Source organism: Lutra lutra, chromosome 5 (assembly GCF_902655055.1).
Source record: "Lutra lutra chromosome 5, mLutLut1.2, whole genome shotgun sequence".
Taxonomy (NCBI): domain Eukaryota; kingdom Metazoa; phylum Chordata; class Mammalia; order Carnivora; family Mustelidae; genus Lutra; species Lutra lutra.
In genome coordinates this window covers 95,667,066-95,687,236 of record NC_062282.1, presented here as the reverse complement: position 1 = coordinate 95,687,236, position 20,171 = coordinate 95,667,066, and the positions used below count along the sequence as shown (strand labels likewise).

The window sequence follows — 20,171 nt, the reverse complement described above, 5'->3', positions numbered from 1 at the left end:
GTGACTCTTGAGTTCAGGCTCCACGTTGGACATACAGCTTGCTTCGCAACAACAACAAAAATTAGCTACTCTTATCCAGTGGTAAGAGAAAGTTTCTAGCAAAACTATCTTGAGTGTGTTAAAATGCTCTTAGACCAATAAAATTGGTAAGCCTATAGATGACTGACTAGGAAAATAGAGAAAATACAAATCAACAGTACCAGAAGTAAAAGAGGGGATATCACTACAGCCTTTCAGACTTTAAAGGGATAATCAGAAAATAGAGTGACCAACTCTAGGTCCATATACTGAACAACTTACATGAAACAGATGAATTCACTGTAAGATAAAGATTAGCAAAGCTCAGGGAAGAAACAGGTATCCTCCAGAAAAGCAAGTTACAGGCCAAGATGATTTCAATGGTAAATTCTACTGAATACTTAGAGAAATACTATCAAATCTACACTCTCTCTTCAGAAACAGAAGAAGAGGTAACACTTTGCAACTCATTTTATTTAGCTATTTACTCTGATACCAAAATCAGACAAAGGCATTATAAGAAAAAACACTTAAAACAATGTCTTGATTTGCTAATATCTATAATTGCGGTAAGCCATTCTTTTTACAAAGCACTGGTGTATTCCTTCCATTTCAACTTTCTAGTTTGTTTCTTGGTTTATATACCACCTATAACAAATTCACTTGAGGTATCTGTCCACTGATCTGGATTTCCATTCTATTCAAGCCAGTTTTGTTCTTCAAATATCTTCCTCACTTTGGAATCACTGCACTGCTAATTATTTCAAGGAAGTTTTGTGCAGATGGATTGTGCTAGCTACTCTTAAAATTATCAGGGATGCCCCAAATACTTTCCTGGCTTATCCGGAACAGGAGGACATTAAAGTAAATCTTTATATACATTCTACTTAGGAATGAGTGGCTTCTGTTAACCACACTTCATTGTAATAGCTATAGCTGTTATGATGCTATGTAAAACTTTAAAGGTCCCTTTTATACAAATGACATTTTCATTTAATGTACCAAACTGTTTAGCTAATTTTTACAATATGGTTTCGACAGATCCCAAGATGACATTATCTAACCTTTAGTTAGAGAATGGACAGTGTCTATCATAAAAAGAGACTTTAACCATTATATGTTACTTTTAAAAATCTGGAACAATGAAACAGAAGGTTCAGTCATGAGAAGATGCTTAAAAAACATTCAAAATACACAGTGCAGTGGATATAAATTCTTATCATTTAATCAATCTTACTCATTCTGGAAGAAAGAATTCAGCTTTATACTGCTTGCACTTTATTTTGCACAGATAGTTCATTATTAGTGCAATTTAAGGGGCAGATCTCATTCTGAATATAGCTTTACTCTGGACCAAATAATTTGTCATGGCAATAAATAATTATGCATTTAAGAAAAACCAATTTTTGTATTTGACTTAATGACTCTAACATTTAAGCAATAATATTTACATCCTTGAATTTCAACTTACGAAAATAAGTTTTTATTTAACAGCATAAGCTTTCTGTTTCCTTACAAAATACTGAAACTTACTATAGTCATGTTGCAAACTTGTTTATAATCTTAACTTTCTGTTTTGTTCCTGGAATAAGTAAATCACTGTGATTACATACAGAGACAGTTTTGTAGTATTAATACATGATTTAGAGTTCAAAATCCAATAGCAGAAGGTGGAAATCCTTTAAATATGCCTTATGAAAATAAGTGGCTTATTTTTCAATGTGAAAAAAACCCAGGACTTTTTGGCTTAGAATTAGGAAATTATCAGGATTCTTGGTTAAAAGTTAACAGAGTAATCAACAATCCAAGAAATTAAACCCATTCTAATCTGCTGTTAGTAACTGAAATTTAGATGTGTGTTTATATGCAACCACAAACACAGGTACGAACAAATAGAATAACTGACAACTAAGCAGAACTCATACTGTGTTAGCAACATAAGGGTACATGAGGACTACTCTAGTTGTCTGAAGCTTTTTCTGCTGACTGAAGAGTTAGGAAAAAAACTGGGGCTAATTGAAAAATTTTAAATGAAGTATTATAAGAATCTGAAGTTCTAAACAATTGTATCTTTTAGATCAAGGTCAGCAAACTATGGCCTAGGCCCAATCTGGCCAGTTGCCTGTTTCTGTAACACTGCTTGTTCTTTTTGCCTACTGGCTGCTGTCCCACTACAATAGCAGAATTTTTTCAACAGCAGCCACATCTCCTGTGAAGACAAATATTTAGTATCTGGACCTTTACATAAAATGTTTGCTAACCCCCATTCCAGATAGTTGCTAGGGACAAACAGCCTCAAATAGAGAGCTTCAGGAAAACGAAGTCCAATGGTTATCTAGAAATGGAATATGCTGAGTGGAGAAAATGTACAAATGTCCATTCAGAATATAACTCACAAGATAAAATCAGTAGATGGTTCTTTTCAAAACAAATATTTAATATTTTAACTTTGTCAGGAAAGAAATTTAAATAATAGGTACTTATTTTTGTTGTAGACTTGATCATTTCACAAAGGTGACAAAAAAAATAGTTCTGTGAAATTCAATGAAAAGCACTGGAAATCTTCAGCTCTCCACTTTAATGGCCGAAGACACCACACAGACCTGTGCGATGTCATCATATTCATATGTTCTCTTTAAGAACGTGTCTGTTAATCTTAAGCCGGAGACACTCTATTGAGAGAAAGATACAGGCATGAATTTTCATACATTGGTAATTACCAAAGAAATTTGGAAAGAGTCAATGCCCATGGGTTAACATTCCCAGATACCAAAATGAGTGAAAAGAGAGCGCACCTGCAGTCCCTGTACTGAAGACAGCAGAGTAAGGGCAAGGCAGAGAGAAGAACTGGGATGCAGCTTTCCAAGCTGTCTTCCTGAAATGCCACACCAGTGGATAGAATTGGTATTGCACATTTCCAAAACCAGATCCATAGTCCTTTCACTGCTGGAGGAATCAGAAAGACAGGAATAAATCTTGTTCCTTTCACAAAGCGGTACTTGGTATTTCTTCCACTTAGTGCCAATGAATTTGTTTTTGGGGTATCCAGGAGAATAAAAAGCAGAATCAGAAATAAAAAGCTACAATGTAATTTTTATTCCACTTAAGACAGAATCAGGAAAATAGAGAGATGGCATCTTCTAGGGTTTAAAGTGGCACTGAGATTGAGCTGCTTGTCTGGATATAAGCCTTCTGGTTCTATTACTGAATCCTGGCCCCCTGGTGCTGATCTGTTAACAGCTCTGCTATTTCTCTGGGAGACTTCCAGATATCTGTGTCTACTCTTGTTGCTATATTTTCTATTTCTGTTAGGTACTCTACAGGAAAGAAAAAGATAAACTGAGTCTTTTTGCTATTTAACTTATGTTTCTTTAATGCAGATAACACAGAAAATGACAAGATTTCTAAGTAAATATTATTCAGGTTTGTTCACTGGTCACATGAAAAGACTCTTCTGCTTATAAATGATATCACCAGTTTAGCTTAAACATGTTTAAAAAAAAAAAAACTGTCAATGCCAGTATACACACACATTGGTTTTTTGTCTTTTTTTTTTTTTTTTAAGATTTTTTTTATTTATTTGAAACAGAGAGAGAGAGATCACAGGTAGGCAGAAAGGCAGGCAGAGAGAGTTTCGGGAAAGCAGGCTTCCTGCCGAGCAGAGAGCCCGATGTGGGGCGCGATCCCAGGACCCTGAGATCATGACCCAAGCCGAAGGCAGAGGCTTAACCCACTGAGCCACCCACGTGCCCCCTTTTGTTTGTTTTTTTAAGTAACCAAAAGGCTCAAAGTAAAATATAGGCCTCTGCTCTACCACCATTTCTGGCTACTTTCAACTGTTTTAGCTCTTTTTTCCTTCTAGTTGGCTCCTTATTTTGGCCATTAATTGATTTGCTACACCTCAAACTTTAAACAAAAAATCCAAAAGCACACCTATACACACAGGGTCTTCACCCTATGCATGTTGCTGTTTAGTGAACTTCCATGATGTGGCAGGCAGTGCATTCCCAATGCTAGGTAAGACATGATCCCTTCTGTTGAATAATGAATAATCTAGTAAGGGAGAGACTAAAAATTATAAGAATATATGAATGTCACTAAAAAAAAACGATAAAAAATTTGCTAGGACAGAGGAAGGAATGATTAACTGTGCATGGGAAGGTCACTAGCTTCAGAGGGAGAAAGGTATTTTTGTAATTCTGAAGGATAAATATTTCCTATGGAGTGCATATGGAATTTTAAAAGAGTATACATTCAAATTATGTGGGATAGGATTCATCCCTGCAATAATTTCAAAATGCCCCAACAGGTAATATAAGCTTTACCACAAGTGATAGGACTGGAATTTAATCCTTGGCTTTTCTGGCTTCAAAGCCCTGTGCTCTTTGCATCCCAACAGCTAGATTATATTCTATTACAAGGCCCCACTTTCCAAACTACGACTGATCCCTTATATTAAATTCATAACCAATTTTTACCTTCTAAATGCTAAAGATACAGTTCAACCTAAGTGTAATTCAGAAAAATCTATCTTATTACATTAAATCTATACTGTATTATTCCATAAAAATGTGACTTGTTCATGCTTTAGTAATTTTTTTTTAGATTTTATTTTTATTTACTTATTTGACAGAGATCACAAGTAGGCAGAGAGGCAGGCAGATAGAGAGGAGGAAGCAGGCTCCCTGCTGAGCAGAGAGCCCAATGTGGGCCTCGATCCCAGGGCCCTGGGATCATGACCAGAGCTGAAGGCAGAGGCCTTAACCCACTGAGCCACCCAGGCGCCTCCATGCTTTAGTAATCTGAAGTGTGAGGAAATGTAAACAATGAAAAGAGCATGGACTCTAAAGTCAAACAGACCTGGTTTCAAAGTCTGGCCCCCATCTTCTCTAGCTCTCTCAGCTTGAGTATGTCACTTTACCTCTGCGTTGGTTTTCTCTTGTATAAATTGTGAATAGTAGTACCTACCTCATAGGGGACAATGCATGAATGAAATAAAATACAGAAAATGCCAAATAAAGTCAGACCTCAAAAAATGTAATGTATAGAGCTACCAGATGAAGAACTGTATAGTATTCAACACCACCATCAGAGGTGGTTTCCATCAGCATACTCAAAAGACTTTAATTCTTTGACGTAGGTGAAGAGGAAAGGCACCCATCCACAAACACTGCCATTACCTGCAGTTTGTTATTTTACAGGTAATATGAAAAGGTTCTTCTAGGTTTACGGTATCTGGGATTGCCTCCAAAGACAACCTAACATCTCCATAACCTGGAGCCTAAGAGAAAAAGCAACAGAGTTAACATACATCTATCACAAAACCCTTCCACTTTAATAAAGGTACCACACTAGCACATTTACTCAACAGTTGTTCCATCTCCAAGCTGATGTTTAGAGAAAATACTTCCCAATCATTCTATTGTTCCCCATTCCAACTTCTTTTGCTACTACTGCCTGTAGAACAACATTCTGGACCCTGACTGGGTTTGCTGTGATTACTCCATGTTCAGTAGAGATCAAATGAATCTGATAGGTAAATAGTAAAGAAATTTCAATAGGTCTGAACTTAAATGGAGGCTTTCCAAAGATCCTATAGCTTATACATATATAACTCTAAAAAGTAAAGGTTGTTGCCTAGACAGATAGAGTAAGATTGCTTTGAAAAGATTCAGGAAAACAAACAAACAATGTCTGTCCACAAGATACTCAAGCAGGAAGAGACCATAGAAACATCAAAGCTTGGAACATCCATAGCAAGATGATAGCTAACAGCTGTATTTTTAAAATTGGCTTGGTGATAATTTCTGCCCCCCCCGACACTTATTACTTGAAATAATAAGAATGATTTTTAAAGACTATCTCCCAATAGGTAATACTCAGCATAAAGGGAACATTCTGTAGCATATCTCATTAGCACAAGAGAAAGGACTATAACCATCCCTATTTTAAGAGCAGAAATTAGGTAAAATATTCAAGTAATGCTTATAACTTCAAACAGGACTCACTTTCTGAATTTCAGACAACTCAGATTCTCAAAGTCTTTAAACAAGTATGAATTGAGTTGGTGAAATGTAGTAAGTCCAAGAGTTTCAAGACATTGCAAAAAAACCTTCAACGTAGTAGAAATCAGATGAACAATGAACATGAGCCACCACAGGAGGGAAAAATGGGTGAGCAGTAACTTAATTTCTATTTGGTAGAATAATAAACCATGTATTATGGATAAATTAACATTTGAATATTTTTCATTCATCTCAATATCAAGTTTCTGTCTAAAGAGCAGTAAAATTATTGGTCTTTTATCTCTTATTTACTGGTAATATTAATGCCTTTTAGAGCATTGATTTTTAGTGATGCACCTAGGAAAATATAAGCTGTTGTAACTATCTACCCGCCCCCCCAAGCACCAAAACCCCCTCCAACATTTTTTTCTAGACTCACCATTCGCTGAAGTTGGCTGGTCTGTAATCTTCCCCTTTCACCTAGATTTGTTTTCCACACTATATCCAATTTTCCAATTACTGTTACTCCTTTAATGATGCCTGCTTTTTCTGCAAACTCCTTCTTAGGTTTCAGGCAGTACAAATACTGGCGTGTATCCATTGGCTGCAAATATGCTCTGGATCCAAACGTAGTTACACTGAGAGAAGTGGAGAGAGAGATGGAGAAAATTCTCTAGGGTCTTTTAAAAGAAAAACTATGGCTGTGATTGTTCCTTTGGATAGGAACTGATTGATTTACCATCCAAATATCTTAAATAGAACAGTTCAATGGTTTCAATACAAATGAAAGTGGACCTGAACTTAGAGGATTTATTCTTCTTTAAATTTTTCAGATGATATGGAAAATCTTTAAGTTCTTTATAACAGAATCCAATATATTACCTAAAATACTAGATATGTATCAATTACCTGAAAAAAATGCAACAAATCAAAACCTAACGTATTCTGTCCCGTTTCTCTATAATTAAAAAAAATAGTTTAGACAAACGTACCATTGTAAACAAAGTGATCATTTTTTTTTTAATAAAGATTTTATTTATTTGTCAGAGAGAGATGGAGAGAGAGCGAGCACAGGCAGACAGAATGGCAGGCAGAGGGAGAGGCAGGCTCCCCGCCAAGCAAGGAGCCAGATTCGGGACTCGATCCCAGGATGCTGGGATCATGACCTGAGCCAAAGGCAGCTGCTTAACCAACTGAGCCACCCAGGCATCCCAAAGTGATCATTTTTTAAATGAACTAAAAGATCAGGGAAAGACTGGAAAGTTACTGTTTTCCTCAGTTGGAATATGGAAGGCTACAAACTTTACTAAATTTAACCATAATAAGATAAAAAGTAAATGTTTCTTTCATTCTTTTTTTTTTTAATTTTATTTATTTATTTGACAGACAGAGATCACAAGTAGGCTGAAGCAGGCAGAGAGAGAGGAGGAAGCAGGCTCCCTGCTGAGCAGAGAGCCCGATGTGGGGCTTGATCCCAGGACCCTGAGATCATGACCTGAGCCAAAGGCAGAGGCTTTTAACTCACTGAGCCATCCAGGCGCCCCTGTTACTTTCATTCTTGTTGAATGAAATCACGTACTTTCTCTAGCTATTACCTTCTTATCTGTATTAAAGTCAACTTTATATTTATTCCTCCTCTTTTAAATCACCTATAGAAAGATATATGTATTCATTTTTGCAAAAAACTAGATCTATTCCTATGCCCACTCCTTTTAATGTTGACAGAATATATATTTTTTTAAAGATTTTATTATTTATTTATTTGACAGAGAGAGCGAGTGAGAGAGGGAACACAAGCAGAGGTAGGGGAGAGGGAGGAGCATGCTTCCCGCTGACCAGGGACCCCAATGCAGGGGTCGATCCCAGGACCCTGGGATCATGGCCTGAGCCAAAGGCAGACACTTAACTGACTGAGCCACCCAGGCACCCCTTGACAACAGAATATTCTTAAAACTCACCCTTCATCTTTAACCTTACTAATGTCTCCATCATTCCTTCCCGTGCCTCAGTTTTATCATTTGCAGGAAATGATGAACAGTTTTAGATTTACCTCTCTGAGTTATTATAAAAATTAAAAGACTGAGTGCTTCCAAGAGTAAAACATAAAATGCAAATGTCTAGGATCTTTTTATGTGGAGGGAGGAATGAAGAGGTAAAGCACAGGAGATTTTTAGAGCACTGGGACTATTTTGTATAATATAGTAATGGTGAGTACATGTCTTTGCATTTGTTAAAACCCACAAAATGTAGGACATAAAGAGTGAACCCCAAATTTAAACTATGGACTGTAATGAATAAAAGTATCAATTTGGTTCATCAACTGGAACAAATATGCCATATTAAAAAAAGGTATAAATTATACGGGAACTATGAGTAGAGAGAGGGGCATGTGGGAACTCCGTTTCTGATCAATTTTTCTGTGAACATAAAACTTCCCTAAAAGGGCACCTGGGTGGCTCAGTCAGTTAAGCGTTTGCTTTTGGCTCAGGTCATGGTCCCAGTGTCCTGGGATCCAGTGGCACTTGGAGGGGGAGGTTTCACTGCTCAGTGGGCAGTCCGCTTTCCCCTCTACCTCTCCCCCTGCTCGTGATGTCTCTCTCACTCTTTCTCTCAAATAAAATCTTAAAAAAAAAAAAGTCCCTAAGAAAAATAAGGTCTATTAATTAAAATACAAATTACAAACCATCTAAGAATAACAAGTGTTAGAAAAGTTCATATACTTAAAAACAAAAACTTTATAATTCATATTTACCATTCTCCAGCTTGGCTGACTGAGTTTAATTCTGCTACATTGTACATTATAGATGGTTCCAATGAAACTTTCTCCATAAACATGGGTGAGGTTGTAATATTCTGAATCTGGGCTTCCAGAAATACTTCATCAGTCTGAGGATATGAAAAAAATATCCACCAAAGTGTAATGGTATTTAAAATATTTACCTCAACAAAAATATCTGATCTATACGAAGAAAAAATATTAACCACAACTGTGATTAGTTCATGCCTGCAAATCAAAGTTATCATGATTAATGCAAGAAAAGAAATCTTCACCCTAACGTAATTAACAGGGGGAAAGTCAAGGGTTAGTTAACTGATAACTTGTCAAACAATGGATAGGGGATAACTACATTTTTTGTATCAATATCCAAAAATAGTTATTTACTAGAATTTCATTCACAGGTATCCTAATTCTTCTAGTAAGTCATTAAAATGTTAAAATGTCATTTAGTAAGATGAATATACCTATGTACCTATCATTTCAGTGATATGTTAATATAATTAGGTCTTCATTATAATATTCTATCATAATATAGTTTCAATGGTCACATTATTTCAATTTAGAAAGTATAGGGACCACCAGTACAGTGAATAATCAGTCTATTTTATAATCTTACAGGATTTAACTTTTCAATTAAAGCAATTTGTTAGTGGCCATTAGTGATTTCTTGGTTCATTTAAAATGTACATTTAGGGCAAAAAATGAATTATACTTGACAGTCACAGAGCTTTTAAATCAAGCACAAGGTATTCTGTAGCCTTAGAGACTAATGCTATTCAGCAATATTTTAATGAATGGGTGATTTAAATATGTACTTTTATATAAAATTTTTATTTCCTAAAATTTAGGAATTAAAATTGAGATTTATATTAAACATCCTTCTTTACATGTGATTTGGCTTTTTTGGTGTATAACTGAAGGGTAACAGAACTTGGTTCATTTTCTAAGTAAATCTATATAAAATGTGACAGTAAGGATACGCCATAATTATTTTGTTCAAAAATTTCAGAGTAATATTTATAAAAATAAATTTAAAAAACAAGCTATGACCCAAAAAATCTGGCAATGAATAAACGTTTTAAATATTAAATCCAGGAAAATGGAAATCATTTCCAAAAATATAATGATGAAGTTATAATGTAATGTATTATTATCTAAACTAAAACAGATTCTTTAGTTCTTGGTACATGTACTCAAATGAAAATTGAAATATAATGATTTATCAATCTAAAAGAATGTGCCACTTAAAGGCATTATCCTATTACTTTTTCTCAAAAAACAAAAAAAGGTAAATATATCCCATCAATCCATTGCTTTAAAAAAAATTACCACAGGCCCACATTTCAAATTTTAAAATGCATTTTTCTGCTTAAATTTAGAAAGAGCTTAGATAAAATGGAAGAAAAACAAGCAGCATAATGGAAAATTAAGTTAGTTTGAAGTTAGTACAAAGTAATTTGACACTTGAAAAATAAAGAATTCTGTGCTATGTGGCTACAGCAGTCGATGTTGTTATCATGTAAGTCATATATTATAAGCAAGTGCTGTTTATATTAAATAGAAATTTGAAAATATGACTTTAGCCAACTTGGGAACATTTGAGGTTCTTCTGTTTACTAATGTCAAAGGGCCAACTTTACCTGACCCAGACATAAAACTAAAACCACTGTGCATCTGAAGATAAATTTCAACTAGAGAGTTTACCTCAAAGAATTAAAAGTAAAGAATCTTATTTAAGATGATGTTGAAAAATCTCAAGGCTATTTTTAACAAGGTTAACATGCCTCTTTTAAGAAACACCCAAAGGAAAAACACTAAGAATGACAGCATACTTGTTTCAGTATGATAATTTAATCTTCAATTTAATTTTTTCCCAGAGAAAGATAATTAATATAATATAAAAAGTATAAATTAGATACATCTTTTAAAATCACATTTGTGGTATTTCACAACTAACTTTGTTTTTCCACTATGTTTCATAAAAAAGATTAATTAGGCAGAGTCAAAAAGTGGTAAGTAAGAAAAGCATATAAATTTATAATAAAAAATCAAATTACCACAGAACTGAGGTCACTCTAATGGAAAAATAAAAAAGAAAAATTAGAAAAATCAGAATTAAATGTTAAAGAAAGAGAATAACTAACTTTAAAATAAAATGCATTTCTGCATTTTTTTTAATTTTCTAAACAAGGCAGCATTAGTAAAACAAAGAAGTAAACAGAAAGTAACAAAGGAATATGACATTTTTCTAAAAAGGTGAAACTGCTATGGTTAAATGAATGAAGAACACTACAGGTGAATATTTAAACAGGAGCAAATATTCAAGGGCAAATTTGGGTGAGAAAGGTATAACCCATGTTTTTCTAGTTCTATAAATTCTTTACCTACACCGTAATTCTTCACGGATTACTTAAAATGGCTATACGTTCTCTTCCACAATCAGAATAGATATACACTGTACTGTATAGCTTCTCCTAAATTTATCTAATAATGGAACCATTTTTTTCAAGAAGCATCTTCAGTGACTTAAATTCCATGCATTATACTTCAGGAAATGCTGAGCTAGACCACATCAGACAACTGAGAGTTTATTCTTTTCTTGTTAATATATTTTATAGTTTGTCTTTTTTTCATATATACTTCTAAGGCTACTTATTTATCAAGGGTCATCTCAAATGTTGCTTCTTTTGTCCAACCCATTGCTAAAAATACTTTTTCATCTCCAATGTTCCCAGAATCTAAGTACACTTCATGATCTACAGGTGGCACTTACATTTTTGTCATGTTTGTCTCCTCCACTAGACCTAAGTAACTCTGAGGATTGGGAAGATGCCCAATTTATATTTAATTTCTCTCTACTACCTGGCATGGAGCCCTATTCCCAGCAGGCGACCCAATGTTTGAACCTAGTTGCTAATGTCACCAATCTTCTTTCCTATTTTAGAAGACGGCAACAAAATTTCTCATAACAAACTTGTTTTCCTTTCAGTGATTCACATATTGCTAGAATTATTAGAAACAGAGTAAAAAATCATGTTTGAGACAATTGTGGGGCTAATAAAAGTCAATGTGTAAGAACTATGGCACAAAGTAATAAACATCACCTACCAATATGTGTGTGTTTTATGAACTCCTATAATTTACCTGGATTTTCTAGTTGGGGTCAATAAAATCTGCTTGGTCCTATAGGCTGAATAGTATTTGTTTTCCTAATAGGTAATACTGAATATCTTAGAGACCCTAAAAATACTATTTGTTTACTGCCGGTTTTTAAAGAAATATCTATTTTCAAAGGTTCAGAATTTTACAAATTTTCTTAGTTGACATTTGTTGGCAAAGATTACAAGTTTTGTTTATATATAATGTTAACTGAAGAAAGCAACATTCTGTTACTATAATTATAAAAACAGTATTAAACATAAGTTAGTAAAATCTGAAAGAACATGGATTAATGAAAAGCCCATTATTTTTTGGTGTGGTGGAATTGTGGGATTTTTTTCACCCTTCCTTTTTGGGGAGTATATCACGTTTATAATATTATTCAAGGAATAACAAGTAATTTTAAAAACTTCAAAAATCACTCTAAATATTTGTGTTATACAACTATTTGACAAGTATCTTAATCTACCACTACATTTGCAGCAAAGAAAACCTTAAATAGTTTAATATGTGCCTTCCTAGGAGCCAATTATAAGAAAAAAGACTACCTACAGCACTGTTTGTTTCTAATTTGCAAACATATATACTCTTGCAAAATAGTTACTTATCTTCCCTCATACTATGGATGAACTCCTTCCTAACAAAACGATAAATTAAGACCACTTAAAATTTAATAAGTGGAATAGCTATACTATAATTAATCAAAAGTATTCCAGTAAAACAAAAAAGGCAGCATACACATGTAGTATGGCAACTCCCCTAAGCCCTGAAAAGAAATGTTAACTCTAAACTAGTAGGGGGAGCTAGTAATCCCTTTGATGAGACTGTATCTTCCCATGAAATATGCATATTCTTTACTTATGTACTCCATATTCCATGTGCATTTGTAATTCTGCTTGGAATGCCTTCACTGCTTTGACACTTTTATGTTTCCAACATCTATTATTTCCAGACTCCACTCCAGTTACCCTTCTCATCTTCTCTGAAAACTACTGTAAAATCTCTGCCCTAGACTTCATGCAGTACTTCAGATTCACGACATATACTATACTAGGTAGCTTTATTATTTTATGCACTTTTTTCTTTTGTCCTAATAGGACTCTACTGCAGGTCAGATTCCTCTCTTGGTATGCCCATCTGTAGTACAAACTATACTGAATAAAAACTCAGATGCTGATGGTAAAAATACATACAAATTTGACATGGGACTACAAATTTCTGATCATTAAATTTAGAGTAATAAAGACATAATTTTCATTTCAAAATACTGTATTTTAATATTTTTGAATTTATCACTATGGTAGGAAAGACATGACTTTTGCAGGAATAAGGGGCCCATTAGGAAATCGTTTTTTTCTGGAACTCTAGAAGCCAAGATAAAGTAGAATTTTTACTTTACTTTTACTGGTTTTTTTTTTTTTTTACTTTTACTGTTTTTTTTAAAGTAGAATTTTAAGAAAAATCCAAATAATAAAACCTTCTTCCTACGGCAAAATCTATTTTATCTCTTTTGTTCAAATAGAAGATAGATTATCTTCTACTCTCTAAGTTACCGTATTTTTATTTTTGCCAATCTTGTTTATTCCAAAAAGTACTTCTAACCATTCACTGAACTTAATAAACAAACTGCAGCTGACACACTGATTTCCCAGGACAAAGAATTTAATTTACTGAGTTCTATTTGTCAATATTTCCCAAGAATATTAAATCATTTTTGCAGGGTTAGATTGACTACTTCAGAATCACACTGTAAATATTTAACAAATTGCTATGGTTTTTAGATAGTAACAATAATCATTAAATGGAAATTTAGGGCAATGATTTAATGAAAGGGGGTGAAAGCCTCATGAAATTAACAAAAATGAAATTCAAGATACACTGATTCTATGTAATTTTAAAACAGCATACTAAAAGATCTACAATGAAATTATTCTTTTGATTAAACTTGAGGCTCATTTTTCATAAGTAATTCACACTCTTCTCAGCAATTTACTTCAACATGAAATGAAATGTAATACATCAGAATTTTAGTCAAGTAAGATCTTACTTTTAATCTGAATTCCTATTAAGTGCTAAACACTTACCTCTGCATTGTAAAATTTGGTTTTCACATCCAATGGTTTGAGAACCTAGTCGAATAAACATATCAATCAGAGGAGATTATCATTTATTTTTGTTTATTTATTTTAAATCACAGGGCTTATATCTGTCAAAGGCATTTTCTAATTTTAATTGTAAAAAGCTTTTTTAATAGGTATGCAATATTTTTGCAAAAACAACAAAAAAAAACAAAAAACAATCCCAAATATATTTTTAAAAGACAACCATCATTTCTTTTTTTTTTTTTTTTAAAGATTTTATTTATTTATTTGAGAGAGAGACAGTGAGAGAGAGCATGAGCTAGGAGAAGGTCAGAGGGAGAAGCAGACTCCCCATGGAGCTGGGAGCCCGATGTGGGACTCGATCCCGGGACTCCAGGATCATGACCTGAGCCGAAGGCAGTCGTCCAACCAACTGAGCCACCCAGGCGTCCCAACAACCATCATTTCTTAATTGGGTAATAGTCACATGAGTTACATGTGTGTTTACTCCATAGTATTTTTGTTAAACTGAATATATGGTATTTTATGTATTTTTCTCTATATTTTTCACAAAAATGTTTATTAAAATAAGTGCATAAATCTTTCATTTTCTTTTAAAAGTCATGCAAAATCTTAAATGAGTGATACAGCAAAATTTTTTCTTTTAGAAAGTTTTTTTTTTTGAAAGTTTTTTTCAAGTAATCTCTACACCCACCATGGGGCTTGAACTCAAGACCCCAAGATCAAGAGTCACACGCTCCACATAATGAGGCAGGCAGGTGCCCCAAAATAAATCTGGGTACATTTAATAATTTAATTAATTAATTCCTACTGTTAGTACTTTTTCTTCCACTTAAAAACAGGTATGAAAAATATATATTGCATTATATCTAGATCTAATTTAAAGGGTTATATGTGGTCATTTCATCCCTAAAACCACTAAAACCAGTGGTTTTAACTATTTTTAATCACAGAGTGAAAACTCTGTATAAATACAAAACTCTACATATAAGTTTGGTGACTCATGGAATCCTGGAAGGAAGCTTGGTCCACTCAGCCCAAGTCAATTATCTCTCATTTAAATATTTCTTTAGAAATTTGATACTATTTATACTTAATTTATCTGGACTTTGTACTCCTTTTATCCCTCTTGTATATTCTTGTGAGTTTTGTCAAGGTATAAAAACAGGACAATCTTTTTTGGATAAAAATCGGTAAATGAGGGGTGCCTGGCTGGCTCAGTCAGAATAGTGTGCAACTCTTGATCTTGGGGTTGTGAGTTTGAGCCCCTCGTTGGATATAGAGATTACTAAAAAATAAAAAAATAAACTTAAAAAAATCTTCAGGTGAAATATTACACTGACAACAATAATTTCTCTGCTTTTACTTAATTTAGTCTGACTTTAGATTTCTAGTACTATGACAAATACAGACATATGAAGCTATTTGCTTGATTTGGAGGCTGTTTTCCCTGCAGATAGATAGGAATAACTTCACAGGGGAAAAAAATCTGTAAACTATTTACGCAGTCACATTTAATACCTGAAATTTGAAGAATTTTCTAAAATACATTTTTTCTCCACCCTGAGTTGTATAGCTCACGGCACACACCAAGCTGAAATGGAAAGATATCTCTGAATTATCTTTGATTTTGTTTAATAATAAATCTAATACACCTCAATTTTACTCACAAATTTGGAAAATATTGTAACCAATGGTGTAAAAGCGTAGCCAAATGAGCCTAGAGTAGGGAAAAAAGAGTTTTAGCAGATAAAAATATAATTCAATGAACAAGAAAGCTCTGATTAGCAAAATTAAATATACAATAGTGAAATATATTCCAAAACAAATCGAAAAATCAAATAGTTAAATGTACAAATTAAGTTTATATAATTTAGAAGAAAAAAAATAAATTCAAAAAAATTGTAGGATGGGGAAAGACTTTTTAATATAAATGGGCAATGGAAAGGAAAAAAGAGTCATAAATGTATAAACTGAAAAAATCAAAATCATGTTAAAACAAAAAGCAGACAAAATGGGATAAAATACTTTTAATGAAATGAAGAGAAATCTCATAAGCAAAACATTAGTATCTTGCTCAAAATAGGAGGAAAGGATACATAGATAGATGACAGTACCATAAATGGCTAACAAAAAGGTGAAAACATTCAGCCTCACAAGAGGTCAAAGTAATAAAATAATGAGACATATTTTTTCCACTTCTTAAGATTAAAAAAAAATTCTTTTATAGGTGTTACCAGGATTGGTGAGGGGTTAGAGAAAGTGACTCTCTCTACACTGCTAGTGGTTAAAAGAGATTTAGAAAACAAGTCTTTTTTTTTTTTTTTAGATTTTATTTATTTGTCAGAGAGAGAGGGAGAGTGAGCGAGCACAGGCAGACAGAATGGCAGGCAGAGGCAGAGGGAGAAGCAGGTTCCCTGATGAGCAAGGAGCCTGATGTGGGACTCAATCCCAGGACGCTGGGATCATGACCTGAGCCGAAGGCAGCTAGCTGCTTAACCAACTGAGCCACCCAGGCGTCCCAAAAAAACAAGTCTTAAGTGAGAGTCTTAAAAATGCTTATATGCTCCTATGGTAAACCCACTATAAGCAGTCTATCACAGGAAATACTAAGATGCTCAGCACTGTATTATTTATAACAGCGGAAGACTAGAAACAATCTAATGTCCAACATTAGTAAACAAATTAAAGTTTATGGTCCAAGCAGGTAAGATAAAACTATCTCAAAAAGAATGTTTTCACAGAATATTGACTCAAGTGGGAAAATGTTCACAGTGCACTGAAAAAGATAAAACCATGGGTAATATCAAAATTTTGAAAAGTGTTATTTATTTATACAAATATGTTACATAACCACACATAAAAAACTAGAAAATCATATACTAATATTTTAATAGTAGTTACACTCAGTGGTGACAATACAGGAAATTTAATTTCTCCTTTTAAGTTAAGTGTATATAAGCCAGGTACTAGGGATGTAGTATTGTTCAAAACACAGTAACTGTCTCAAGTGCTCACAGTAAAAAGGAGTATAGCAGGGTATGGGTTTTTTGAAGCCAGATTTAGATTTGAGTTCCACTTCTTATTTACTATTTAATTCTACAAGAGACTCATCTTCTCTAAAAGGAGGTTTTCACACATTTAATAAACTTCGATAAACTTAAATTCTTAATAAAATTTAATAATTGTAATAAATATAAAATTTAAATAAAAATAAAATAACAATTTAATGAATTTCAATAAACTCTATTTCAACAAGTACTGACCACTATTCTCTGCTAGATCATGAGGACACAGCTGACTTCATGGAACTCGTACTCTAACGGAAATGACAGGCGTAAGTAATTAATTTTAAGTAGAAGACCAAAAAAATGCCAAGTTATGGATGCTATAGAATATATTAAAAGGGGTATTTAATTTAGTCTTGGAGGTCAGGAAAGCCTCTTCGAGAAGTCATGGTGAATCTGATATATGAAGAAGTGGAAGTAAGCTAAACAAACGAACAGAGTCATTCCTTAGGAAGGGAAAAATTTATCTCAAGTCTTGGAGGAGTGCAAAGGAAAGAGACTTCCAATATCACTTAGTATAAAACAGGGAGGAATGAGAAAAGGTAAGAACTAAAGCAGCTCATACAGATTAGGTTCTAGAGAACTTTGTAAAGCCAATACAAAGAATTTTCTATGGATAGTGGTAGGTCACTGAAGAGTCAAGTGACTTATCCAAGAACATGTAATTAATAAATGATGGAGCTGAAATTTGAACTCTTTAAATTTTGACTGCAAAGCTCATACCAACCACAGAATATATACTAAGAAGTGCCTACAAAAGAGATGTCACCACAATGAACTGATTAATAGCTAATATTATATACTACTTTAAGCCAAGGAAGAGAGGCAAAAATGGTGACATAAGTGGAGATGAAGAAGGTGGGATGATATACAGTTAGTAAGAATTAACAGGACTTTGTAAATTTATTGTATGTGTAAACGGTAAGGCAGATGGAAGTTTAAAATTATTTAGATGGCTGAAATTTTCATTTCTGCCTCTCAAAGAAAAATAGAGGATTCACATTCATATGCCAGGAATACAGAATTTGATATATTTTTTTTCTCATGGCTTATCTTACTTTGGTTCTATATTTCTGAATTCTCAGGGTAGAATATATATACATAGTTAAACAAGAACTGAAAAGTTGTACAGAACTGAGAAGTTGTAATTTAAAAATAAACACTATTAATGTCAGTTTCTAGTATTTCAAAAAATAATTAACATACTTTTGGTCAGAGTGGTACCTGGGTTTTAAAAATCTGCATAGCTTTTTATTTTTTGGATAAGATTGTCTGTAGATGCAAACACGAAAACAGAAATACAGGAAAATAAATTAAGATATTTTCCCCTAAAAAACAAACATTTTGTTTAAAGTCTGTGATAATCATGTAATCCTGCAACATTAAATTCCTTCTTAAGTAGGTTCATAGGTTTGATACTAAATGGACATAAAATGAAAATTTCAAATAAAGGCATACATAAGGAAAAGCCTTTGAGAACTAGTAAAATTAATCCTTACATGTGTGTTCCAATTTCCTTCACTTCATGGTGTATGACATCATCAATACAACAATCAGGTTTAAGTTCAGCCACTGCAGCATTGGAAGCTGAAAGATTTAAACGCTGAGAACTTGTCTGAAGATCGGCCTTGAAAAAAAGAGATTAAAAAAAAAAAAATCCAAATGAGACTGGTTACCTACAGGGTGAGGCTGGGTATGAGTGAAAAGAATAGGAGATCACGAACAAGGAAGAAGGGTTGATGCGGAGCAACACTTCTTAGTGTCAGTCTTTCTACCACAGCTCTGCAGCTTAAAACCACATTAATGGTTCATATAAGCACACCAAAATCAAATAAATAAAATCAGCCAGGAAGTAGGGGGAATAGGTAATGGAATATGAACAGTACCAAATGAACACAACCGCAATGGGAGGGAGGGATGGGAAAAAAAGAACTAACCTAAGGAAGCCTGGCTAACAAAAGCTACAGACAAAAAGAATGACAGGGGGATACTGCACTCTAGCTAGTATGTTTGCTTGTATTAGCAATTCTGCAACTGTTATGGGCCTACCATGACCAAACAAAAAAATACTATGGATAATAAGAGAGAAGTTTCTCCCCTCTGGAGGAAAAAAAAGGTGTAAATAAGGAAAGGGAGAAGGCTGCAATGAAACTTTTGGTGTTGAGTTGGAATGAGAAGCATCAATATGAATATATGGTTTTAAAACATACATACAGATGGATAATCCAGGAACAAATATAGATAGGTATGCACACATGTGCTACTATATAACACTAAAAGATAAATTACTATTCAAAACAATATTAGGTGGGGCGCCTGGGTGGCTCAGTGGGTTAAGCCGCCGCCTTCGGCTCAGGTTGTGATCCCAGGGTCCTCGGATCGAGTCCCACATTGGATCTCAACCTGAGGCCTGACTCCACAGTAGGCAGTTAACAAATATGTGTTGAATATGTCTTTCTACCACAGCTCTGCAGCTTAAAACCACATTAATGGTTTTATGAATGAATGAAGTTATGAAGTTATGATGAAATTTTGAGGAAAATGTCAAGAAATATTCAGAGACAGTAAAGACCATGTTAGGTAATGGGGATTAGGGGAGGTTTTTGCATAAAAGCTTGGATTCTATTAAGTCTCTGTTTCTTTTTAAAAACTAACAGGTTTTCTGCAGTTAATTCTAATCTAACATTCTTAATGCTAAGCAGTGTGAAGCAGGATATTTATTGGTGCTATCTCTTTGGTCATTATGTTCAGTTATAAAATAGTAGGAACTCAAATTTATTGGGCACCATCTATGTGCAAGGCCTTGTTCTAAGTTCATTATTCATTTAATATCCACAATCCTGAAGTAGGCAGTCATACTATTCCCATTTTATAGACAATAAAACCAAGGCAGAGAGAAATAATAACTTCCCCAAGGTTATACAACTAGTAAGTAATGGAACTGAGATTAAAAATTCCTTAAACATTTTAAATATCAGAGAAGAAGGGATAAAAAAAGAAACACTCAAACCCATGGGCTGTCTGTTCAGTATGTTTTCCT

The 20,171-nt window shown here is 33.8% G+C and overlaps 1 protein-coding gene across 6 annotated transcripts in view; it reads right to left on the bottom strand.

Annotated features, from left to right (window-relative positions):
• Positions 1 to 474: 474 nt before the first annotated feature.
• Positions 475 to 20,171, bottom strand: part of TRAPPC13 (trafficking protein particle complex subunit 13) — a 39,811-nt gene continuing 20,114 nt past the window's right edge. For 3 of the 6 annotated variants that reach the window (XM_047730594.1, XM_047730599.1, XM_047730598.1), the window contains exons 5-13: positions 18,631 to 18,758; positions 15,585 to 15,657; positions 14,046 to 14,090; positions 10,860 to 10,877; positions 8,776 to 8,909; positions 6,463 to 6,661; positions 5,199 to 5,299; positions 2,814 to 2,964; positions 475 to 2,690 (exon numbers count right to left, since the gene is read on the bottom strand). In XM_047730594.1, the coding sequence (XP_047586550.1) occupies positions 2,583 to 2,690; positions 2,814 to 2,964; positions 5,199 to 5,299; positions 6,463 to 6,661; positions 8,776 to 8,909; positions 10,860 to 10,877; positions 14,046 to 14,090; positions 15,585 to 15,657; positions 18,631 to 18,758 (957 nt within the window). In that variant the 3' untranslated portion in view covers positions 475 to 2,582. The remainder of the gene's footprint in view (positions 2,691 to 2,813; positions 2,965 to 5,198; positions 5,300 to 6,462; positions 6,662 to 8,775; positions 8,910 to 10,859; positions 10,878 to 14,045; positions 14,091 to 15,584; positions 15,658 to 18,630; positions 18,759 to 20,171) is intronic. The other 3 variants (XM_047730595.1, XM_047730596.1, XM_047730597.1) reach the window with 3 other exon arrangements.